Genomic DNA, 27,138 nt, shown 5'->3' on the forward strand with positions numbered 1-27,138 from the left:
GCCAAATGATCGGCTCTTTCACAGAAGGGATTCGGTTCCCRACGTTCACCAAAAAGATCCGTTCAAAAAGAGCCATTCGCGACCGAACAACCCATCACTAGGATACACTTTTACGCCTGCTACGTTACGTTGGATACACACAGACCGCGTGAGAGAGGAAAGTACACAACACCATGAAGAGAGAGCGTGACGGAGACAGTTTGTGGAAAGTATGCCTGATCTACTTTGAAGAACTAGTCAAATGATTTCGGCAGACAGCTCTGCAGCATACTTAGGCAGGCTAGCCTAGCGTACTTAGGCAGGCAGGCTAGCCTAGCTAAATAAGATGACTAAAGACAGTAGGCCTGGGAGCAGAGAGAACATTGTCTGGCTGTTTGTCTGCTACTGCCTGAGCAGAGATCAGACTATTGACTTTTAAGGAATGAAAAATAACCGTCATCAAATAAAAAACGAAGTAATATAGATCCTATCTTTCTATTGATGTCTACCCAATGTGGACCTGACAGAGATAGTGGAATATTTTACAATGTTTTAGCAATTGAATGTTTTAGCAATTTCCTTTTAAAAACGGTAAAATCATTTGATTACATTTTTTCGTAACTACTGTATACTTGGTGGACTGTCTCCTGCGGTTGTGTCTCGTCGTCCGCACAGAACTCTACATAGATAAGAGGCTTTGCATGTGGATTGATCTCRGTGTGTGTSYCMMAWAKYRCACWMTWYYCMMWATRTGTGWGTGTATCCCAAATAGCACACTATTCCCAATATAGTGCACTACTTTGACCAGAGAGCCCTTAGAGCTCTGGTCGAAAGTAGCGCACTATAGGTGTTACAGGAAAAAGGGAGCCCTTTGAGGACACAAACTGTGAGTGAAGACACCACGACCGGTGCTCGAATAATCATGTGCTGGCTGTAAGCAGGGGGCCATCACTGTCAAATAAAGGGGGGGAGATAGGGAACATGAAATAGAAAATGAGGGAGAGTGAGAGTGTGTATGTTGCAGAGAGTAATGTGTGTGTGTTTAGCACATGTGTGACAGAATATCTTTATGAATAAGTGAATCACACATTAAATTGGGTGTAGGTTGTGCATACAACTCACCTATGTTGTCAATCAAATGCACCTATACCACATTGGCTAGATTGAGGCAAACATATGGGATCATGTTTTCTTTCTCAGTGTAAAATGAGATTAAACAAAGGTGGGCCTATAGAATGTTGAGAAACAGKTGTTTTGAAACTCCTGTGTGGAAGATCGATATAATGCACAGATAAAATGTATGTACTAGTTTGTCTGCTCATGAGTTCTCCAAAGAAGCTAAGGTGTGTTCCAATGTGTTWAAAAAAAGGATTATGTGTTTCTTTTCAGGTGTATCCATTGCGTACATCGTGCGCCTTGATGTTGAACGTTTCTGAGGTGTGTACTATATGTGCCTGACGCTCTCACTTTAGTCTAAAACTGTAAAGAACTTGTCCATGAACAATAGAAGTGTGCAAAGGCTGTTTTACACAGACAGCCCAATTCTGATATTTCGCCCAATTATYGGCAAAAGAGCTGATCTGATTGGTCAAAAGACCCATTATTGGCAAAAGATCTGAATTGGTCTGCCTGTGTAAACGCAGCCATAGCGTGTGAGTGTGTGTCAGAAACTTTCTCCGCCTACCTAATTTTTGCATGCATGCTCGGAGCCTCTCCTCAAGATTTGACACTCTGGTGTGGAGTTCCTCGTAGTCATAGGCTCCCATCTCCTCCTGGAGCTCGCTTAGAACTGACGTCAGATTCTGGACCTCTTCCTTAAACTGCAATACCAATTTGGCATCGGCCTTGTACTCCTCCAACACTGGTATCAACGGCCTAAGCTCCTCCATTTTCGCTTTTATGGCCTGAAAGGATTAAAATAAGCTGGGTTCAGTGTCATGCTTGGCGACAAAAAAAGAAGAGACTCCAAAAGAGCAACAAAAAACACCTATCTGACCCTGACTACTCTAGCCTTGCCTATCTTTACTCTCTGACAATACACAACTCTGTAACAGCACCCTGTTTGTTAGTGTGTGTGGGTGTACAGTGTTTGTACCTGTGTGTGTGGGAACAAACCCAGTGTGTGTTCCACCGTATGGGCGAGATAGCAGAGGCTCCGTCCTAATGGAGACGAGCCGTTGCGTTAAACACAAGCTCTCGGTACACCAGGAAACAATTGGGAAAGCGCTTTATTGGTCATCATCGTTTAAAATGCAACATCTTTAAAAGGTTACATGCTTTTACATGTCACACACAACAAAGTGTTTTGGGTTTTATTATCACTAATGTTTATAAGTACGTTGTAGTCTTTAGTAAATATACATAGACAAAAAACGAAAGTAAAATAGCAATAATCATAAAAATAACAATATCAATAATTGTGAATAACTAAATGTTTACTTTTGAGAGCTTTTGGATGGAAAACATTGTAACAGTAACATGCAGGAAGTGATCAGTGGTAGGTAGATAGGTAGGTAGACTGGCTGGTTGGGAAAGGCGGTAGGTGGGGTTTCTTGGTAGTAGTACTAATGGTGCTAAAGGTAAATGATTAAACTATTTGATGCTCAGTACTGTGGTAGCCCAGTTCAGGTGGAACATGGGATTGACCTGCCTCTTCTTCTCTCTTTACATGTCCTAAAGTTAGCCCTGCAAGCAAGAAAATAACATACTGTTGACATCTAGCTCACTAACCTATCTAACAGACACAGAACAACACACAGTAATGCACACACTGGATTAGAGAGCATGTTAAACAGGCTTTGATTATTTTGTATTCGTGATATGAAGGTGGGGGAGCATGCGTTGGAAATGCACACACACCCCGAAAGGAATGCAGGGGTTGGAAAATGTTGTTCCGCAAATTGTCATCGACACCGCTGTTTATGTTGAGGTGTACAATATGTACAAAATATGTTTTTCTGAGTGCCAGGAAAGTAACGTCAGTGTGCAGGTGTAGCTTATGATTATGGGGTTTAAAAAGGTGTAGTTGGTTAGCTATGACCTTACTGGTGGATCTACTCTGTCATTGATTAGTCAAATCAATCAATAGAAAAAATGCGTGGTGCTAAACTTGCATTGTTGATCGTCATTTAAAAGGAAGCAGAGGGAGGAGTGAGAGGAAGGAAGGAAGGAAGGAGAGCTAAGCAATTAATTAATATCTGGTTGATGATAGTTTTTGCATGTGCCCACTGAATGTTCTAGAATCCCGCCAGTACCAGCTCATACACTACAATTCATTATCGTTACTAGTATTAGTAGTACTAGTATTAGTGGCGGTGGTAGTTGTTGTTGTGATAATGGTTATTGTTGTGGAGGAAGAAGACTGTTTCTCGGTAAGAGAGAATCCCAAATGTTCCTATTCAAAAGTCTTAAATCCCAACACGGTTCCTTTTGATACATACTGATGCATTCAATTCTGAGAGCTTTTCCTAGCGAATGTGAAAAGAACTCCATACGAACTATAGAAGAAGGAAATATGCAGCGCTCCAATGGTTCAATATCAATACTCGTTCGTCAAACACGGGTGATACATAAGTATGGGAATGACATTTTTGGGAGTAATCTCCATTTGATTATCTGTGAGGATCCAGCACATCCACGGCTTTTTCGATTGCGAATGTCGCTGTTTATCATCTGATGCTGGACCATATCCAGAGTGGGCAGTGGGCACACACATAAACCAATCCATGGTGGATGGAGGTGGTTTTTATCAGATGAGTGGTGATGGTGATGGTGATGGTGATGATGATAGCCCCTATTTCCCCAGCAGGGTGGGTTAAGGTGTACTGGTCTGCTGCTGTACCTTGTATTGCTTGGCAATGTTCTGCTTGTGGTTCTCCTCCACCTGTCTGAACTTGGTCTCCAGACCTCTCAGCTGCACCTCCATTTTCTCCACGTACTGCAGGTCTCTCTGTGTCCGCTGGTCCAGCACCTGGATGGACTGGGTCATGTTCTGGACCTACATAGGGGAGAACAGGGAAGACATGGAGATGGGTATGCCTACACTCAATACGGCCACCGATTCTTCCATCACAGAACATTGACTTGAATAGGATGCCCATTCTAGCAATTCTATTTCTATGGTCTGGGCTCAGAGTCTGATTTCTGCAGAACACATCTCCACGTTTTGTTTTTTACCCTGGCACTACACAACTGATTCAAATAATCAAAGCTAGATGATGAGTTGGTTATTTGAATCAGCTGTGTAGTGCTAGGGCATAAACCAAAACGTGCACCCGGGGGGCCCCCAGGACCGAGTTTGTAAATCCCTGCTGTACTGTATGTGCATTGAGCTGGCTTGCATCATCTGTAGTGTTGTTAGGCTAGTGTGCGCTGATGTAATAGTGACTCCCATAATGCCTGCTTCTTGCCTGAGGTTTCCATGGAACTCATTAGTGGCTGACTGGCTCCCGGTTCCCATTCTTGTCTTATGAACAACAGGGTGGATGAGGATGGGGCCGTGGGTGTGGGTGACAACCATCTAAACGCAACTGAACACTTTTCTGGGCAACTTTTTTTTGAAACACGTCAAGGCATTTCGAATTTCAATGAAAATGCATCACAGTGTTTAGATTGTCCATACCAGAACGTGTTAATTCGCTGTAACACTTTTTAAACACTAGAACATGTTTATTCGGCACAAGGTGTTTMGATTTTAAACACTTAACACTGGGGATGTTATTTTAACACTGTAGGTAGGGTGTAAAGCTSTATTTGCATATTTCCCTGCATGCCTTTCGAATGAATGTAAGAAATACCCACCTACAGTATGACCGTGTTTGTTACTGAGAGACACGTGGTTGTTACATTCAGAACCTTCTACCCCCAAAGCCTTCACCTGACTGCCTAAGTGAAAGTATTTCAATTGAATGTAAAACCTTTATGACCATATTTAATACATTTCGTAAGGCAATCAGCTATCCTGGCCATTCGCATCTGAAAATCCTGACTCACAGGCTACATAAAACCAACAAGTCAGTGAAGCAGTAAGTATTTACTATCAGAATCAAACCAGTGGGAGAACATCCAACAACCTGATTATTTTATCACCCACAACCTGCACTCAGAATGACTGCTATGACGGCGGACATAACGAAGACGATTACAGTACCTAAACCATCTCAACTGGAMCAACCATCTCAGCAAKGGGTGCAATAAATCAAAACCCTTAGCGATTGGATTAGTTTASAAGATGTTTAGTTATTTGTCTTTGTATAGTATAAGATCAATAGATATTAAGACAAACTACTCTAAAAARTCAACCCGCAACAAATCACGCTGGGAGATATATGATCATGACAGCCTTCCCACATTTTTTTCACTCCAAGAGAGTTAACGGACATTAATTCAACACAGTCGAGTAACAACGACACCATGCGATTGAAAAGATGTCTTGAATCAAATGTCCTATTCACTTGTGCTGAAATGTCGGAAAGGTGACAGACATTCCTAACACTGATCTGAATAAAAGGMATGGRAAGTTCCATCAATTTCSAATCACTAAATGCACTCTAMACAGGACGATGGGAAAGTAAACACTAGTTTMTCAAATCTGAWCACTTAGGAGATATACAGTAGGTGTTCTCCTGATTGGAAACTGACAGGAAAAAGCCGACTATCATGTTTAATCTTGCATTTTAAACAGCTGTGTTTAAGATTAGAACACTTATTGACTAATCTAAAWGCCTAATGTTGAAGTTTTAAACACCRATGTTTAAGTTATGAAAGTGTTCACATGTTGCATGGTTTTACAGTGTAGCTACACTCAAAAAATGCTGGGTTAAAAACAACCCAWTGTGGGTAAATATTTGACAGACAAATGTTGGGTTATTTTGAMCCAGTCAGTTGGGTCACAAACAACCCATTGTTTTCTTTAAGTTGGGTTGTTGATGCTGGGTTATTGAGCTATGATCCACCGGGTCAGATCAGAAGACTGRAGGCGTGTCTTAGTATAGGCGTGGCTTTCATGTTGTTATTTTTGGCCACCCGTGAGAGTAAATGTCATTCCGGTTCATCTGTTGTGTTTTATTGTCAATGCATGTTCAAGAAAACAATGCTAAATAACCAATGTGTTATCAGGGTGCTGAAGTAGTATGTTGTCTTGGACTGCTGCTGGTATGTGTGGTGGTGGGGTAGTTGAATAATTCCTTTGAAGTCTGTGAGGTAAGACTTGACAGGTCATTGGTTGGTGTTGCTTTGGACAYGAAGTAATAATATAATGAACAAAAATATAACCGCAACATGTAAAGTGTTGGTCCCATGTTTCATGAGCTGAAATAAACGATCACAGACATTTTCTAAACGCACAAAAAGCACATCTCTCAAATTTTGTGAACAAATTTGTTTACATCCCTGTTAGTGAGCATAATCCTTCCACCTAACAGGTATAGCATATCAAGAAGCTGATTAAACAGCATGATCATTACACAGCTGCACTCARAAATCTGCAGTTTTGTCACACAACACAATGCCACAAGTTTTGAGGGAGCACACAATTGGCATGCTGACTGCAGGAATGTCCACCAGAACTGTTGCCAGAAAATGTCATGTTCATCTCTCTACCATAAGCCACCTCCAAAGCCATTTTAGAGAATTTGGCAGTACGTCCAACCGGCCTCACAACCACCGACCACGTGTAACCACGCCAGCCCAGGACCCCCACATCCGGCATCTTCACCAGCAGGATGGTCTGACAGCTGATGAAACTGTGGGTTTGCACAACCCAAGAATTTCTGCACAAACTGACAGAAACCGTCTCAGGGAAGCTCATCTGCGTGATCGGCGTCCTCACAGGGGTGTTGATTTGATTGCAGTTCGGCGTCGTAATCGACTTTAGTGGGCAAATGCTCACCTTCGACGGCCACTGGAGAAGTGATGAATCCCGGTTTCAACTGTACCAGGCAGATGGTAGACAGTGTGTATGGCGCTGTGTGTGTGAGCGGTTTGTCAACGTTGTGAACAGAGTCCCCAATGGTGCAGTGAGTTTATGGTATGGGCAGGCATAAACTACAGACAACGAACTCAATTTGAATGCACAGGGAAGCGCTGACAAGATCCTGAGGCCYATTGTCGTGCCATTCATTTCAGCATGATAATGCACRGCCCCATGTCRCAAGGATCTGKACACAATTCCTGGAAGCTGTCCCAGAAATGTCCCAGTTYTTCMATGGCTTGCATACTCACCAGACATGTCACCCATTGAGCCGCTTTGGGATGCTCTGGATCGACATGTACGACAGCRTGTTCCAGTTCCMGCCAATATCAAGYGATTTTTGCACAGCCATTGAAGTGAGACAAAGTGAGACAAAATTCCATAGACCACGATCAACATCCTGAACAACTTTATGCGAAGGAGATGCGTCACACTGCATGAGGAAAATGGTGGTCACAGCAGATACTGACTGGTTTTCTGATCCACGCCACTACCTTCATTTTTTAAGGAATCTGTGCCCAACACAGGCATATCTGTATTCCCAGTCATGTGAAATCCATAGATTATGGCCTMATTTTTTTAYTTCAATTGACTGATTTCCTTATATGAACTGTAACTCGGTAAAATCTTTGAAAKTGTTGCATGTTGCGTTTATATTTTGTTCAGTGTAGTTACCTTCTCTAGCAGTTGCCTCAACTGTTTGGTGCGGGCATCTCGTGAACACATGGACTGCTGCGGTGCCACCACGGTGCACACACACCTCCCCTCACTGTCCTGGGCTGAACTGTACACCTGCCACGACTCCTCTGGGTTCGCTGGCAACACCTGGAAGAAAGAGARAGCGAGAGATAGAGAGACAGAAAGAGAGTGGGAGGGAGGGTGGGTGGGTGTTCGGGGGAAAAAACTGGTGAGAGAATAACAAAAGCATCCATCCTATAATCCAATTGTCAGGGATTTGTTGAACAAATAACTTATTCTACCCCTTCCATCCTCGCCTGCTCTCTGACTGCGTTGGCTTAGCTTGGCCGCACATTTCAAACCTAAACTGTAGGCTTGTGGTCACATATAGCACCATTTGAAGTGGTGGAGCTGTGTTAAACCCTCAGTACTTCGTGTTTATTTTCTCTCCACCGTGGCACTTACATAATGTCTCTCTGTGGGATGCACACGAACAAAGGATTAAGCACGGGGACATATGGCCATGACGAGAACTGTTAAACCCCGCTCCATCCAATCATCAAATGCAAACAGAGGGGAACAGCAGCCAATCGAACTGGCCGAGACGTTGAAATACTCATGTACGTGTACCTTATCAACGTTATTGGTGTCCAACTATTTAACAATACAAGGATGCGGTGTGAGATTGTCAAGATTAAACAATGAACACAGTCCAATCATGTTCGCATTGAGACAGGGCAAAGCTGGGTATGCAGAATCCTACRAAGCTTGAGAGGTCATCAATGAATACTGAATGTGGTGCTGATGCTGATCTCACAACCAATTGACCACAATCTGATCGGGATCTGACAACGGTGTTGATTGACATGTCTCTATCCTTGTCCCTGAGTGATTGACAAGCTGAGGCCCACACTCAAACAAATGCTGGGTTAAAAACAACCCAGTGTTGGGTAAATAGTGGACAGACAACACGTTGGGTTAYTTTTGACCCAGCCTGTTGACTCACTTAGTTGGGTTACTGAGCTATGATCCACCGGGTCAGCGCAATAATGAACAAAAATATAATMGAAGACTAGAGCCATGGATTAGTCGGGGCATGACTTACGGATAGTACTTTTTTTTGTTGTTGAGTAAATGTCATTCCAGTTCATCTGTTCTGTTGTATAGTCAACACATGTTAAGGTTGAGCACGGACACTTTTGTAGGCTGACAGAACACTACCAAATCAACATCCCCTGTAACTCTTCTGCAGAAAAAATGGTGTAATGCCAAGTACTTCTCTGCAGCTGCCAYCACAACGTGTATTTTCTGTGACTCGCGTTCCATGTCTGCYGTGCAGTTGATAACCATGGCWGTCAGGTAAAAACYCGGCAGGACAGACAGTGTCTTCTCTGTTTCACCACGCTCTCCACGGGGTCTGYGTCGCACCAAATGGCGGGCGTCACATACCACCTGGAATCTTCCATTTCAGTTGATCCYCCTCAACACTTAACACCGTCACTCCTTTTAATGGCACCCTGCTCCAAAGAGCAAAGCAAGTCGTAGTTATTGTCCCAATGTGCGTGGTTGTGAGCGCCTGTGTCCTCTGGATGGAAGAAACGCAAAAAAATCATCACGAGTCCACTTCAACTTACTTTCACTGACTCTTCTTCTTCTACTTTGGGATTGGGTTGGTAGTTCGCGTCCAACTTCTAGTTGCATACACCGCCACCTACTACTAACATCCGGTAATACAAAATTAGGGGAAAGGAAAATGACCCTGCCAATTATTAGCCCTCACAAAAAAAAACACTACCCTATTCCATTATTTAACCCTATCTAATCATTCTCCAGGCCAAAGGTCTGGGAGGAAAAAAACTACCACTCAACACCCCCTGCAAATCTTTTTTCAGTAAAACCTCACAATCCCAAGGACTTCTCTGCAGCTGCCACCACAACCTGCAATTTTCTGTGACTCACGTTGCATTTCTGCGGTTCAGTTGACAACCACGTCTATGAATGCTAAGAAACCCACCTTACTGAAGCGCATATTATTCCCATCCCTCTCTAATGGTCTCTTCCTACTCGCAGAAATCCTCTCAGGATCCCTCACGCTGTACCCACTCTCTTCACTGCTTCAGCATACAACACTTTCTGTACTACTCTGACCCTGGCAACCTCAACCTGCCTTTGTCTCACTGGAGGCCCGATCTCCAGCCCCATGGGCACCGCCACAGCTAACACACAACTTTCTCCACCGATACTACACATTCCTTCGTCTCATGCCCTCCTGCACACTTGTTACATGTAGGAATCTCCCTCATACACACTGCTGCAACATGACCATAAGCTTGGGTCATAATACACTGCAGTGTTTTCAGAACWAAAGCTCTCACAGGATAAACATCCTAACTTGACCTTGTCAGGGTTAGACATATCAAAACTTTGCAGGACAGACAACGTCATCGCCACCGATTCACCACACTCTCCACCAAGTATTTTACTGACTGACTCAACCCTTATAATTCCTTGACAATACAACAKAATTTATTAACTGGAATGRCATTCACTCTCACGGTTGGCCAGAAATAACTACCGGATAGCCACGCCTCCAGTCTTCTTATCTGACCTTGGTGGATCATAGCTCAACAACSCAATTTAAAGAAAAKAATTGGTTGTTTGTGACTCAAGTGGCTGGGTCAAAATAACCCAATGTGTGTTCTGTCCAATATTTACATAAATTGGGTTGTTTTAACACAGAATTATTTAGAGTGCAGATAGCATAGAAATGAGTAATCACAAAACCTTTCAGCCAAAGACTCATGCTCCATATGTAAATATATCTACAGTTCTGGTGGCACGAACATAGGAAATAGCCAATACATATCTGCATTGGTCATCTGAAACCGTTGCACTTCCATTCAGTCTCTCTACCTGGGCCATTGCATATCTTCAGGACTAATCTGAAATCGTAGCACTTTCATTACTACTGTCACATAAAAGCCAACAGCGTCCTGATCCTGAATCCACACACTCATTCCACAATCCATCGTTTGACTGTACATCATGACCAGGGTGCAAGAGAAGCCTTATTCCAATAGTGAATATTAATCTGAGTCAAATGTCCGGTGGCCGGAGTACTGCTGAGAGTGAATTGGATAGTGCATGGATGCAGAGCCCTAAAGGGAACCAAAAAGGTCACCAACAATTAACTTAGTGTGGTAAATCAATTTGAATGTTTAAAGCCAACCTGGCAACCTTTCCATATTCACTTCACAGAGGCATTGACTGAATATAATGAAAAGATGCTCAACTACACACAAGAAAAGAACGGTTCTAAATAATATCGTTCTAAATAATATCAGATAGGGGTTATTTGGCTTGTAACCATAGCGGGAACCCTTTTTTGAAGGTTCAATAAAGAACCATGCTAATAAGGTTCTAAATGGAACCTGTACGGTGATATAAAGAACATTTCTCAACATGAAAGGTCATTTGTAGATCCTTTCAAAAAACAATACAGTTTTTAAAAATTCCGGTCAGCCATATTATATTGTTAAAATTCCATAGGTGTTATTACTGTGTTAATCGACAAGTTGAATCAAGTGAGCTACCGCTGGAACAGATGGGGGTCCCGGAAGAAAAAWTTGAGAACTGACTGATTTCATCAATCGTTCTCAATTAACAAGGCCATACACGAGTCTTTCACAAAACACTGCCACCGGCTAAAGTCAGATACTGACCTAACGCAACACATCAGACAAACTGGAATGACACTCTGACTCCCGGTTACACAACAATATTCTAATGAGCCGCGTCCCCTACATTTTAATTGTCACTAAATGAGTAAAGAACCCTTTTGCGAACTGTAAGGAACCGTTGAAGAGCTCAAAGGGTTATTTTAGTCATTATATACCTTTTTATTTTTTTTACATAATTAAGCATTATGATTATGCCTCTAGACTACAAGAAAAAGCTATTTCAGGTGTTTGAAAAATGTCAAATTCTCCAACGTCACCCCCCCCCAGCCGTTCTCATGTACTTTGTGCCCCCCTAGATTTTTTTTTGTGCATGGTTAAGAGGAAGTTTTTTACATCAATAATCCCACAAGAGAACAGCTGAAAGTCAGAGCGCTAACACTCATGGATGTTATTACCAGAGCCATGTCTTATCTAAACACATGGCTCTGGTTATTACTATGTAATAACACAACATGTCAATCAGATCATCATGTAATATTGTAATATGTCGGCCCTTCATTACAGTGCAGCCTTTATATCGGACCAGATAGTATTGTTTTATGGTTTAATTATTGAAATGGTTTATGTTCTAATCAAACAGCTTTTTGCCAAAAATGTAAACCATTAAGGAGTGCGTTTTATTTAATTATTTCTTACTCAACCTCATTGCGTAAAATCACATCGATTTTTTTTCTTCTATAGGTTTCAACATTTATTTCACAAAGTATTAGCCTATTTATGTTTAATAATAATTACATTTTCTTCGATTAACCAAAAGGTCAGATTGTGCTTGACAAAAATACAAAGAGGAGAAGCCTTCTGCCCCGAGTAATAACAGGACCCAATTATTCATCTGGTGCGCTTTTCATTCGATGATCAGAGAATCAGAGACCCCACAGAGGGTGCCTGAAATCCGGGGATAAATATGAACCCAGCTGCTTTCAGTGTAAAGGTCTGGCCGTGAAATTTCATTTTCACTCAATTTTCACCTTGCAGCGTTTTATCAATGACAGCATCCAAGTCCATTACCGCGCTCAGTTTCCACCGCGCGCCCTTGTTCTCCTCCACCTCTCAGCGCGCTCCCCCGCCTCACCTCGAAAATACAGTAACCTACAACTAGTCTCTCTCTCTCTCTCTCTCTCTCTCTCGTGATATCAAACTGAAAAAGGCGATATCAACCATGCCTCTGCAATTCCATTTGCTCTTAGATCTGAGAGCCAACCAAACGCTGGAAACAGACAGCACAGCATAAAAATACACTAGTAACCATGTCAAGCAAAAACAAAGAGCTTAATTAAAGCGAAAGGCTTTTATACGTTTAATAATTAATGAACCAAAGAGAGCGAATAAAACAAAATAAGTAATAGTTGGGGAAATGATATGCAGCCGAAATTAAGCCGCGAGAAACGAAAAGTTGGGGTTGACACTTACTCCGGTGCTCCTGTCCGGGTAGCCTGCCCTCTCCGCGGTGATCTTGGTGGTGTTGAGCCCCACCAGCGACGGCAGCGTCTGCGACATCCAGTTAGTGATCATCGCCATGGTGCTCAGCACCACACCGATCTTCAGCAACGGTACCGACATCTCTTCACTCTGTGTTTAACCCAAATTAGCTGTATTCTATTTCAGCACAATCCGGTGAGAAACGAGCAAGGCAATCCATGTTGCCCGGTGAAGCCACAGCCTGCTGGTGTAACACCCGTAGCCCCGTTTCGGTCGGTCGTTTCTTGGACATCACTGGTGAATGGCGGAATGGTTCGGAGCTGGAAAAAGCTCGGAGGAGCAGGTATGGATCACGTTAATGAGAATAAACCCTCGATAACCAATCGGACAGACCCGAAAGTCGTGAGAAAGTGAGATTGAGGAGTGGGTTAGAGATGGAGAAATCTAGATGGACAGGCCTATCTCTTTCAATTCCAGGCAAAGGGCTTTCTCTCTCTSTGCTGTCCCGCGCTCTGGTGGCTTTCCCGTTCTCCCTTCCTCTTTCGTTCACGCCCTCAGTCCGCCTCCTGAATATAAGTGCGAGTGACTACACACAGGCTGTTCCAAAAGGAGAAGGGGGTGCCTGCASATATATACACACGAAACAATGGATCTGTATACCGCCAGATAGGGGTTATTTGGYTTGTAACCGTAGCGGAAACCTTTTGGTGCAATATAAAACACATTTTTTTCAAGATTCTAATTGGAACATGTACGGTGCTATGAAGACCCATTGAAATGTTTTCTAAATAGCACCAAAAAAGGGTTCCACTATGGTTCCAACTCTTTTCGGGGCTATATAGCACCCTTTATTACGGTTATTTATTTAACTTTGTGGATAATGGTTCCATAAAGAATCTTTCTCAGACTGAACGATTCTTTCTAGATCATTTTGAAGAACCGACGTTTTTATTTTTTATTCTTGTCAGCCATATCATWTTGCTAACATTCCTTAGGTGTTATTATTGTGTTAATTGACAAGGTGGATATGAAGTGAACTACCTCTGGAACAACTGCGGATCCCTGACAACAATTGCGACCAACGGACAACCGTTCTCAATTAATACAAAAAACACCGTTGCCGGCCCTAGTTACATATAATGCCASAACATAARCTGGAATGACACTCTCACTCACGGTTGCACAAAAATAACTATGCGCATACCATGACCCGACATATTCTGATGAGCCGTTTCACTATGTTTTAATTTTCCCTAAAAGAGCAAAGACCCCTTTTGTGAACCGTAAAGAACCATTGAAGAGCTCTTTAAATCATTGTGGTTCCACATAGAACCATCACCTTTCCCAAAGTACCCTTGAGGAAACCACATTATTTCGGTGTGTGTTTGGTTGGTGTAATCTCGGATTGCGCGCCGTTATTGTCCTCAATCGCGCCCCCAGAGGAAATAGGGGAAAGAGCAGTTCCCGGTAAAAATTTCCCCACTTGTCCGCTCGCAAGATGCTGAACGCTTCTATTACCAAGTAAAAAAATAAAATAAAAAAGTGATCTCTAAAAAATACRAGGTCAAATCAGGAAGTAAGTGATCTTCAAGTCGGAAAGTTGAAGCTCTAGAAAGAGGCCCAAATTCCCGAGTTTGAATTCCGAGTTGGATGACCGTTCAAATCGATTTTTCTCAGTCAGGGATAATTTGTTTCTGAGTTCCCAGTTGTTTTGAACGCGGCAATTATCCCGGGCCGCAGCAGGTGACGTTTCTCACTTCCACACCCCCCATGGACMCCGAGATGTTAAGGTACCGATAATTACTCAAGTTGACCTTAATATAATGAACAACCTCATGCAATTAAAGTCCATTATGATTTGATTTAAATACTCCACCAGTTCAGAATTTGATCAGAAGTTGTGGTGGGCATATTAAGGTGGTGAGATAGGCAAATAAGGGTTGTACATATGCCTAATAGGGCACACAATAAGGATAACATGCATKTATTATCCAATAATGAAAAAAAAGTGCATTAAAACACATCGACGATTTTAACACAAAACCAAGCTTAATTCAAAAATCCCCAAAGCCACAACTATCATTATCAACACTGCCTTTACAGTATAATCTAAAACGAATGATGTTGAAGACTCTGGCACCATCTTGTAGCTGCTTTTGGTGTTGCTGKTACTCCAAACTGTCCTTTAAAGGGACAGTAGTCATAAGGCAGTACTGTTCTTCATTAAATAGCCGTGAAATATCACATACATGTCACAACCCAATTTAAATGTGCAAATGAATCACCCAACGGTTGGCGACTCATTTCGTGTTGGAATGTGTGCCTAATTTGCGTCACCMAAAATGATTTCTGAAGGTGTTACAGGCAGAAAAACAAGCACAGCAGGGTTAGGCAAACCTGTTCCTGGGGTGCCGCAGGTACTGCCGGATTTTGTTCCAACTAGGCACCACACCTGACCAACAGAGCAAATTGATCAGTTCAGTGATTGCCTAAATTCAACACACCTGGTCTTCCAGGTCGTTTAAACAAAAAACATGAAGTGCCTGCAGCACTACAGGACCAGGGTTGCCTACCCCTGACATACAGGTTCAGGTGAATTGATTATCACTCACTCACACTCTCTCTTTCTCATTATTTGAATCAGCTCTGTAGTGATGGTTTTGGAAACTCTGCCATAGGCCATATATATATAGTATCAACCTTGTCAGAGTAGTATAAGTACTGACTTAGGATCAGTTTTGCCTTCAAGCTCACAATGAATAAGATTACAAGGGGGACTTGATCCTAAATCAGCACTCCTACTCTGAGAAGCGAGATTTGGTTTGGGAGCCCCCCACTTTACGGGTAAAGCATTTTAGTGGTCCCCCTCTTGATGGGGAAGAGAACAAATTATGTTTTAAAGTTAATTTCCTGCAATTCTACACATTTTGCCATGGGGCATAGAGAAAATGTTGCCGTTTTAAGGGACATTTTCTGCAACATTTTGCCACAGGGCGGAAAGAAAATCTATCCGTTTTAAAACACATTTCATGCAATTCTACTCATTGTGCCATGGGGCTGAACAGAACATTTTCTTGTTTTAAAGCTAATTTCCTGCAATTCTACAAATTCTGCCACACGGTGGAGATATATTTTTGCAGTTTTATAGCTAATTTCCTACAATTCTACACATTTTACCATGACTTATCCCATGTTCATATGATACCTGAGTGAGAATGACTAACAAAATCAATGAGGGCCCCCTATAGGTCAGGGCCCCTAAGCACATGCCCCGTGTGCCTGGTCAGTAATTTGGACATGATTACTACAAGGTGTAGATAGATGGCTATCAATGTTTGCTGACATGGGCTAATTGAGTGACTGTCAGTGACTGACATTACATGAGAAAAACTGCTGATACACTACCAAATTTCGATTATCGGCCGGGGCCCTAAGCAACCGCTTATGTTGCTTATGCCCAGGGCCGGCCCTACATACGGCCCCTGAACCACAGCCATATCCACAGCAGCAGGATGACACACCAGTACTTTAGGCCCCATACCTGTCTCCTTCTTTTATCCTATCACCTCTCTCCCATCACCTTGTGACWATTTTGAATCCTCACTTTAATAATTCCCTTAATATTACTCAATAAATCATTTAATTACAGCGTTTTGGTTTCATGTGACCGGAATGGTGTCACACTTTTTCCCCCCATCCCTAGTAAACACAGCTGATTAGACCAATTGCATTCTAAACCAAAGATCATGATTGRATTATTATTGGATTCAGGTATGCTAGCTGGGTCTGGAGCAAAAGTGTGACACCAATCAGCACCCCRAGGACTGGACCAACCCTGAMGTAAAGAATCAAAGCACTGWGCAGAGCATCACACTACCTGGGTAGTGCTCAACCTAAAGGTTTAGCTGTAACTGCAAGATATTACATCAAGAGCCAAAATATCCAGTGTTATATGGGCTATTTATGTCCTCTCAGTAATGCAGTATGCTGATATAAATAAGACTCAGTCTCCCATTCTCTCTCACCTTCAGTCTCTCCTTCCTTTTCCCTTTTCCACTCTCCCCCCTCCTACTATGTATCTGTCTCTCCACCCCCCGCCCTCTCTCTTTGACCTTTCTCAGTGTACAGTACACAGCAGTTGTGACTCTACAGGACAGTGTGAGGTATCAGAGGGGGTCAGCTCACCTCTGTGTGTGTGCCCTCTCCTACCCTGCCCATCCCAGCCCAACCCATCCAAGTCCTGTCCTCTCCTGCCCAGCTCAGCTCTGCTCACCCCATCCCATCTCTGCCAGTCAGTTTGCATAGCAGTACTAAGCATTAATAATCTGCTTTAACTGGGTCGGTTTCCCCAACACAAATTCAACCTAGTCCTTGAGCATGGTTTTTAGTCCATGACTAGGCTTAATCTGTGTATGGGAAACCGTCCCTATGACTATGCCCTGGACAGATCAGCAAATACGGGATAAACCACTGGAACAGATCAGTCAGTGGAGGACTAGCTCGGGCTTGTCACGCTAGGCTGGCTTGACTGACCGATTCACAGAGAGTGGCAGAGAGGAAAGTAAGGAGTAAAAGGAACATCACAGTAAGTATCATGCAGAAAGCCTGAGGTTCACACATCCCCAATTATGTCGCTCATTTAGTCGGACTAGAATATGTCATTTAAAATGGCTATATTCTCCCAWGTTATATGATTACTATGACCATATGGCATGTATAGCTACTGCTGCTACTACTACATACACAACTGTGAATGTACAGTATGACATATGATCATCAATGATCTCTCCCATTGAGTCAGATGGAGCTGTGCCAATTAAAATTGACAACTTCTTTCACTCACACTGAATCAWATCCAAGATGTCAATCACATAATGCAATGCAGCTGCAGAGAGACTCCATCTTTCTCTCCATATTTCTCACTCTCCCAAGAACTGAATTGATTATAGTGTAAACCCCCCCACTCTCGCTCTCTCTCACTCTCGCTCTCTATCTCTTGGATCCCTACATTTCTAGCTGGGWGAGAGATGTAGCTGAAGCTGAACAGCACACGGGACATAAGTGTTTGGAATTTTGTCTCTATAAATGAATGTCTTGTCTGCATGAGTGTGTTTGTGGATATGTGTACATTTGCTGAGGATTTATGTATGTGTTTAGTGAATGCATTTGAATGTGCTTTAGCGTGTAAGAAAGATGTGTCAACATCATGCAATTGTCTCTGGCCCCCTCCCAGTTAGGGGGAGTGATGAGCTCTACAACAGAGTCTCACTGTCACGAYTTCCACCGAAGGTGGCTCCTCTCCCTGTTCGGGCGGCGCTCGGCGGTCGTCGTCGCCGGTCTACTAGCTGCCACCGATCCCTTTTCTTTTTCGTTTGGTTTTGTCTGTCTTGCTGCTCACCTGGTTCTAGTTTAGGTTATTAGTGGGGTATTTAATCTCGCCCTACCCTCTTGGGTTTGTGCGGGATTGTTCGTGTAGCTGTCATTTGTTTGGGTTGCGTTTTGGTTTGTTCTGTTGAACAGGTGTTTTTTTTCCTGGACTGCGTTCCTGTCGTTTTGTGGCTACTGTTGTGGTCCTGTTCCTGTTCTTTGGACTTGTAAATAAAACGCCCTTCCTTGCAATTTGCTCTCTCCTGCGCCTGACTCCACACCCACCTCTCCTAGGGAGAACCTGAGAACCTGAATCCCGCACCGGAATCATGGAGTCAGCAGGAGTGGACGCGCTATCCCCGTCCATGGAGGAACGTGTCCTCCAGCAAACAGCCGTGCTACACCGTCTGGGGACGGCCATGGATCAAGTGTTGGCGAGAATGGAGAGATGGGAAAGGAGCGGCCTCCCTACCCCATCTTCAGCCACTCTCCAGCCTGCACCACCACCTTCTCCGGCGACGTCCGGCCCCAGCGGGATTCGGCTCGCGCTCCCGAGKGACTACGATGGGACGGCTGCCGGGTGCAAGGGGTTCCTGCTCCAGCTGAAGCTTTACCTGGCGACCGTTCACCCGACTCCCTCGGGAGAGGAGAGTSTCAATGTCCTCGTCTCCTGCCTTTCGGGCAAAGCCCTGGAGTGGGCCAACGCGGTCTGGGAGGGTCCAGATTCGGCGAGGGACCATTACCCAGAGTTCACCCGCCGCTTCCGGGCTGTGTTCGATCCCCCACCGGAGGGCAGAGCGACGGGTGAACGGCTGTTTCATCTGAGGCAGGAGACGAGGAGCGCGCTGGAGTTCCGGACCCTGGCCACCGGCGCGGGGTGGAATGACAGGGCCCTGATGGACCACTATAGGTGTAGCCTGCGAGAGGACGTCCGCAGGGAGCTAGCTTGTCGAGACACCACCCTCACTCTGGACCAACTGATCGACATGTCCATCAGGCTGGACAACTTGCTGGCTGCTCGCGGGCGTCCAGATAGGGTTCTGTTCGTTCCACCTCCCAGCCCTCCCGCTCCGACACCCATGGAGTTAGGAGGGGCTGCAGCTAGGGCGACCGGAGGAGGAGCCTGTGGTGATGGAGTGTGACCGCATTGCGGCCGTGCGTAATTGGCCGACCCCGACCACGGTAAAGGAGGTGCAGCGGGTTTTAGGGTTTGCCAATTACTACCGGAGGTTTATCCGGGGTTTTGGGCAGGTGGCTGCTCCCATTACCTCACTGCTGAAGGGCGGGGGCGGTGCGTTTGCGGTGGTCGGCGGAAGCGGACAGGGCTTTTGGTCGTCTGAAGGCGTTGTTTACCGATGCTCCCGTATTGGCGCATCCGGACCCCTCTTTGGCATTCATAGTGGAGGTGGACGCGTCCGAGGCTGGTGTTGGAGCCGTGCTATCACAGCGCTCGGGTACGCCCCTGAAGCTTCGCCCCTGCGCTTTCTTTTCGAGGAAGCTCAGACCGGCGGAGCGAAACTATGATGTGGGGGACCGGGAGTTGCTGGCTGTGGTAAAAGCTCTGAAGGTGTGGCGACATTGGCTTGAGGGGGCGCAACACTCTTTTCTCATCTGGACTGACCACCGTAATCTGGAGTACATCCGGGCGGCGAGGAGACTGAATCCTCGTCAGGCAAGGTAGGCAATGTTTTTCACCAGATTTCGTTTCACCATCTCTTATAGACCAGGTTCCCGTAACGCTAAGGCCGACGCACTGTCCCATCTCTACGATACCGAGGAGCGGTCCATCGATCCCACCCCCATACTTCCGGCCTCTTGTCTGGTGGCACCGGTGGTATGGGAGATGGACGCGGACATCGAGCGGGCGTCACGGTTAGAACCCACTCCACCACAGTGTCCAGCTGCTCGGAGGTACGTCCCACTTGGTGTTCGCAATAGATTGATCAGGTGGGCTCACATGCTACCCTCCTCTGGTCATCCGGGGATCGATAGGGCGGTGCGGGGTATTATGGGGAAGTACTGGTGGCCCACCTTGACCAAGGACGTGAGGGTTTATGTTTCCTCCTGTTCGGTGTGCGCCCAGTGTAAGGCTCCTAGACACCTGCCTAGAGGGAAGTTACAGCCCCTTCCCGTTCCACAGTGGCCTTGGTCACACCTGTCGGTGGACTTCCTCACCGATCTTCCTCTGTCATGGGAACACCACAATCCTGGTTGTTGTGGATCGGTTTTCTAAGTCCTGCCGTCTCCTCCCTTTGCCCGGTCTCCCTACGGCCCTACAGACTGCGGAGGCCCTGTTTACACACGTCTTCCGGCACTACGAGGTRCCTGAGGACATAGTTTCTGATCGGGGTCCTCAGTTCACGTCCAGGGTCTGGAGAGCGTTCATGGAACGTCTGGGGGTCTCGGTCAGCCTCACCTCGGGTTTTCACCCCGAGAGTAATGGGCAGGTGGAGAGAGTGAACCAGGATGTGGGCAGGTTTCTGCGGTCGTATTTCCAGGACCGGCCAGGAGAGTGGGCGAGGTTCGTCCCATAGGCCGAGATGGCTCAAAATTCACTCTGCCACTCCTCCACGGACCTGTCGCCGTTTCAGTGCGTGTTGGGCTATCAGCCGGTCCTGGTACCGTGGCATCAGAGCCAGACCGAGGCTCCTGTGGTGGAGGAAAGGGTGCAGTGCTCAAAAGAGACCTGGAGAGMCGTCCAGGAATCCCTGAAACGGGCCGGWGGGCGGCAGAAGGAAAGCGCTGACCGCCACCGCAGTGAGGCCCCCGTGTTCGCACCGGGGGACCGGGTCTGGCTCTCGACCCRAAACCTGYCCCTCCGCCTGCCCTGCCGGAAGCTGGGCCCGCGGTTTGTGGGGCCATTTAAAGTCCTGAGGAGAATAAACAAGGTGTGTTATAGGTTACAGCTCCCCCTTACTATCGTATTAACCCCTCGTTTCATGTCTCTCTCCTCAGGCCGGTGGTAGCTGGTCCATTGCAGGACGGTGAGGTGCGGGAGGTCCCTCCGCCCCCCCTGGACATCGAGGGGGGCCCGGCGTACACTGTAGGTTCCATCCTGGACTCTAGGCGTCGGGTGAGGGGCCTGCAGTACCTCGTGGATTGGCAGGGGTAAGGTCCGGAGGAGAGGTGCTGGGTGCCGGTGGGGGACATCTTGGACCCATCTGTGCTGGGTGAGTTCCACCGCCTCCATCCGGATCGCCCTGCGCCTCGCCCTCCGGGTCGTCCTCGAGGACGGCGTCGGCGTGCTGCGGGAGCCACGCGTCAAGGGGGGGGTACTGTCACGACTTCCACCGAAGGTGGCTCCTCTCCCTGTTCGGGCGGCGCTCGGCGGTCGTCGTCGCCGGTCTACTAGCTGCCACCGATCCCTTTTCTTCACACCCACCTCTCCTAGGGAGAACCTGACACTCACAACTCAATCACTGGTTGAAAACTGTTTTCTGCCCCTCCCAAAATATAGAATTTGTAGACAATAGGCCCTCTTTCTGGGACTCACCCTCAAACAGGACCACGCCTGGCCTGCTGAGGTGTGACGGACTCCTTCCTAGCTGGAGGGGTGCTCTCATCTTATCTATCAACATAGACAGGGCTATAACTCCTCTAGCTAAACAATGAGATACGGTGCAGGCCAGGCAGCAGGCTGTTAGCCAGCCTGCCAGCTTAGTGGAGTCTCAGCTATCCACATTGAGACCATGTCTGTGCCTCGATCTAGGTTGGGCAAAACTAAACATGGCGGTGTTTGCCTTAGTAATCTCACTGAAATAAAGACCTCCTCCATTCCTGTCATTATTGAAAGAGATTGTGATATCTCACATCTCAAAATAGGRCTACTTAATGTTAGATCCCTCATTTCCAAGGCAGGCATAGTCAATGAACTAATCACTGATCATAACCTTGATRTGATTGGCCTGACTGAAACATGGCTCAAGCCTGATGAATTTACTCTGTTAAATGAGGCCTCTCCTTCTGGTTACACTTGTGACCATATCCCCCGTGCATCCCGCAAAGATGGAGGTGTTCCTAACATTTACGAAAGCAAATTTTAATGTACCAACAAAAAAAATGACTTTTCATCTTTTGAGCTTCTTGTCATGGAATCTATGCAGCCTACTCAAACACTTTTCATAGCAACTGTTTACAGGCTTCGTGGGCCATATACAGCGTTCCTCGCTGAGTATCTTGCATTCCTATCAGACCTTGTAGTCATGGCAGATAATATTCACATTTTTGGTGACTTCAATATTCACATGGAAAAGTTCACAGACCTACTCCAAAAAGGCTTTCGGAACCATCATACACTCAGTGGGTTTTGTCCAACATGTCTCCGGACCTACAGTAACAGCCATAAGTTTGGACACACCTACTCATTCAAGGGTTTTCCTTCATTTTTACTATTTTGTACATTGTACAATAATAGTGAAGACATCAAAACTAGGAAATAACACATATGGAATCATGTAGTAACCAAAAAAGTGTTTAACAAATCAAAAAATATTTTATATTTGAGATTCTTCAAAGCAGCAACCCTTTGCCTTGATGACAGCKTTACACACGCTTCGCATTCTCTCAACCAGCTTCATGAGATAGTTACCTGGAATGCATTTCAATTAACAGGTGTGACTTGTTAAAAGTTAATTTGTGGAATTTCTTTCCTTCTTAATGTGTTTGATACAATCAGTTGTGTTGTGACAAGGTAGGGATAGTATATAGAAGATAGCCCTATTTGTTAAAAGACCAAGTCCATAGTATGGCAAGAACAGCTCAAATAAGCAAAGAGAAACAACAGTCCATCACTACTTTAAGACATGAAGGTCTATCAATCTGGAAAATTTGAAGAACTTTWAAAGTTTATTCAAGTGCAGTCRCAAAACCATCAAGCGCTATGATGTAACTGGTTCTCATGAGGACCGACACAGGAAAGGATGACCCAGAGTTAACTCTGCTGCAGAGGATAAGTTCATTAACGTTAACTGCACCTCAGATTGCAGTCCAAATAAATGATTCACAGAGTTCAAGTAACAGACACATCTCAACATCACACAGCTGTTCAGAGGAGACTGCGTGAATCAGGCCTTCATGGTTGAATTGCTGCAAAGAAATACTACTAAAGGACAACAATAAGAAGAAGAGACTAACTTGGGCCAAGAAACACGAGCAATGGACATTAGACCGGTGGAAATATCCAAGTCCAAATTTGAGATTTTTGGTTCCAACCGTGTCTTTGTGAGATGCAGAGTAGGTGAACGGATGATCTCCGCATGTGTGGTTCCCACCATGAAGCATGGAGGAGAAAGTGTGATGGTGTGTGGGTGCTTTGCTAGTGACACTGTTAGGATTTATTTAGAATTCAAGGCACACTTAACCAGCATGGCTACAATAGCATTCTGCAGCAATACGCCATCCCATATGGTTTGCGCTTAGTGGTACTAGTATTTGTTTTTCAATAGGACAATGACCCAAAACACACCTCCTGGGTGTGTAAGGGCGATTTGACCAAGATGAAGAGCGATGGAGTGCTGAATCAGATGACCTGGCCTCCACAATCACCCGACCTTAACCCAATTGAGATCGTTTGGGATGAGTTGGACCGCAGGTGAAGGAAAAGCAGCCAACAAGTAGCTCAGCATATGTGGGAACTCCATCAAGACTGTTGGAAAACATTAATTGCCTGCAGCAAAGCACCCCCATAACATGATGCTGCCACCCCCGTGCTTCACGGTTGGGATGGTGTTCTTCGGCTTGCAAGCCTCCCCCTTTTTCCTTCAAACATAACTATGGTCATTATGGCCAAACAGTTCTATTTTTGTTTTACCAGACCAGAGGACATTCTCAAAAAAGTACGATCTTTGTCCGCATTGCAGTTGCAAACCGTAGTCGGCTTTTTTATGGCAGTTTTGGAGCAGTGGCTTCCTTGCGAGCGGCCTTTCAGGTTATGTCGATACAGGACTCGTTTTACTGTGGATATAGATACTTTTGTACCTGTTTCCTCCAGCATCTTTACAAGGTCCTTTGCTGTTGTTCTGGGATTGATTTGCACTTTTCGCACCAAAGTACGTTATCTCCAGGAGACAGAAGGCGTCTCCTTCCTGAGCGTATGACGGCTGCGTGGTCCCATGGTGTTAATACTTGCGTACTATTGTTTGTACAGATGAACGTGGTACCTTCAGGTGTTTGGAAATTGCTCCCAAGGATGAGCCAGACTTGTGGAGGTCTACAATCGTTTTTCTGAGGTCTTGGCTGATTCATCTCTGATTTTCCCATGATGTCAAGCAAAGAGGCACTGAGTTTGAAGGTAGGCCTTGAAATACATCCACAGGTACACCTCCAATTGACTCAAATTATGTCAATTAGCCTATCAGAAGCTTCTAAAGCCATGACATCAAGGTGTTAAAGGCACAGTGTCAACTTAGCGTATGTAAACTCTGACCCACTGGAATTGTGATGCAGTGAATTATAAGTTTAAATAATCTGTCTGTAAACAATTGTTTGGAAAAAATTTAGCATAACACACTATGATTTGTTGTCATGGCTACATGGACAGTAAGATATAGTTCCTAACCGACTTGTGCTAAAACTTACTATAGCTCCCAGTTACATACAGGTCACTTCGCCTTAAAACAAAAGACTATTTGTGGAGTGGTTACGTTAATTTGTAGTTTTTAATAGACATCTCACATAACCTAAGTGAGTTAATGTAACCACTTGATTTAATAAACCGACCCTAACAAATTGAAAACTAAAGGAATATCATCATCTACCTACACGAAGGGATATTTAATGCGTTATGCATATCACATAGATTGTCAGGACCTCGCCTTAAGCTAGTCCGGTAGAATTTTGAAGCCGTAATCAAGCTTGGAAAGCAGGCTTTTCGCTTTACAAATTTTACTACTGGGTAAGTTTATGGCGATACATGCCCCAGTATTTCCGTGTGAGAGCATGCCAAACTGGCTTAGCGCCCCCTCTCCACTAAATCGACACTTATATTGCTTTACTGGAAACGTTAAAATGCTCCTTTCTTTTACAAGAACCTGAGAGTCTCTTCAGTATCTCAAGATTTGACACAATACTTACCTCTTTAACCAGATCGTTTATAGAAAAGGGTTATGAACTGAAACATGTGATCTCAAGAGAGTGAATGTCAAACTCTCTCAACTCGAATATGAAGATGTAGTTCGTGCCGCCGCGGGAAGCTTCATGTGTTCACCGCCAGGTGTATCGCTTCGTGACGTTTTGAAGTCATTCTAATCAACCAACAAGTGCCATAAATAGTCCCAAGCGTCGTGAAAGAATATCCACAAACACGCGGAGAGAAGCGCGCATGAACGTACAACCGCAGTATCTCGAGGTGGAATCTCTGCTTCTTCACAGTAGTCGCTGCAGCTTCCCCTCTCTCCAGCTGCGGTAGTGCCTCCATGAGCCACCTATTTCACTATTTGTGCAAACCCATTGATCTCAGAAACGACTGTCAACTGACCGCAATTGACAAATTTAGCCGGGGGAGCGGCACATAGCAAATCCTGAAGTTTGCGCTATTCTCAGACATGAAACTGCGAAGCCCTAATTTCAGTTTATGTGTCTGTCTCCAGAAAGGGACATTGCTTCGTACAACACCTATGTGTGCCGTGCATCAACTTAAGTGATGTAATAATGAATGGAGGAGGCCTTGAGCGCGTTGTTTTGAACGCGCTCCAATATATCTTTAACTCTTGTAGCTTAGACTCTTCGTTCTTGTCGCTTGCTCTTCGCAGAGTCTTGCTGCATTCGCGTCCTTGGCGGGTCTGCCTTTCCCCTTTACACTTGCATGAAAAGCCTTTGGTCCACCCACACAGACTAATCGGCGAGCTCGACGCTAGGTGACCACGCTTTCTGTTGTTATGTTGTAATGAAGTGAGGAAAAAGCAGGCAATCTATTCTAATGGTAATCCGAATTTGTGGTAACATAAAATATGATCCTCTCCCTTTGCTGGACACTTGTCGTACAGTGGGTAGCTAAGAGCATATTATAATGTGGTTTCGTGTTTAATTAATTCAGGGATAGCCTCTTTCTGTCATTCACTCGTGCGATGGTAATTAGGTGCCTTAATATGCAAAGATTTGAGTCCAAAGAGCTGAGAAGAGGAGGGAGGGGCGTTAGTGGAAATGCAGATTGTTTAATAGGAATACACCACTCTTCAGCCAGGCCAGCTCTCAGTATCATATATTATAGTCCTAGTGGCCAGCTAGTGTTGTTGCTCAAGTCTCATGCATGGCTCCCTGTGACTAGATTATCATTCACTATCTCAGGGGGAGAAGAGGAAATGTTACAGAGAGCGAACCAGTAGTTGACAGGAGGTGCGACCACTTAGCAGCTTTATATTTCATGTTGCTTACACTTGAACAAAAACAGATATTATCAATGCAACATGTAAAGTGTGAATTAACCTGAGTGGTCCTCCCCGACTCCTCCCCAAGTCTTTCAGTTGACTTCATAAGAACACCAAATGTTCTCATGTTTGTGCGTAACTAATAATTTGCTTTACTGAGTCCCCCTGGAGCATGAGCCCCTACAAGATAGGGCATGAGTCTGAGAGAAGTAGAGGTTGACGTCTTCCAACCCAGCGTCCCCTGCCTAAGCAGAAGTCTCACGCGAGCTTCCTTCCCTCTTGGTGATGTCTGGCGCAGTAAAATATTTAAAAAATAAATGTTAGCCTACGTGTAGAAGTACTCCTTTTATTCCCGAATGCAATTCTGCCAACTTGAAACAAACAATGTTTGAACTAATTGCACAATTTGCCACTCACACTGAAATTGCACTTACCCTGAATCCTTACCTATGTCTATGTGTTATCGCTTTCCCCTTCTACTGCTATATATCTTTCTTTCTCTCCCTCCTACCTATTCTTCAGCGATTGATCTCTTTTACGAGCCATGTGCTCCATGTTTTTATGATATCGCCTCTCTGAAGAACCTATGCAACATAGTTGTTCTCAATAGGACACATGTTCT

General features: G+C 44.9%; 1 protein-coding gene across 2 annotated transcripts in view; it reads right to left on the bottom strand.

The window, feature by feature from the left end:
• LOC111963844 (noelin-like) overlaps positions 1-27,138 on the bottom strand; it is a 60,169-nt gene that overhangs the window by 14,490 nt on the left and 18,541 nt on the right. Inside the window, exons 1-4 of one of the 2 annotated variants that reach the window (XM_023987393.2) lie at positions 12,778-13,355; positions 7,625-7,774; positions 3,821-3,976; positions 1,664-1,883 (exon numbers count right to left, since the gene is read on the bottom strand). In XM_023987393.2, the coding sequence (XP_023843161.1) occupies positions 1,664-1,883; positions 3,821-3,976; positions 7,625-7,774; positions 12,778-12,927 (676 nt within the window). In that variant the 5' untranslated portion in view covers positions 12,928-13,355. Of the gene's footprint in view, positions 1-1,663; positions 1,884-3,820; positions 3,977-7,624; positions 7,775-12,777; positions 13,356-27,138 lie in introns of those variants that run through there. The other variant, XM_023987394.3, reaches the window with a different exon arrangement.

This window comes from Salvelinus sp. IW2-2015, linkage group LG5 (assembly GCF_002910315.2).
Source record: "Salvelinus sp. IW2-2015 linkage group LG5, ASM291031v2, whole genome shotgun sequence".
Classification (NCBI taxonomy): Eukaryota; Metazoa; Chordata; class Actinopteri; order Salmoniformes; family Salmonidae; genus Salvelinus; species Salvelinus sp. IW2-2015.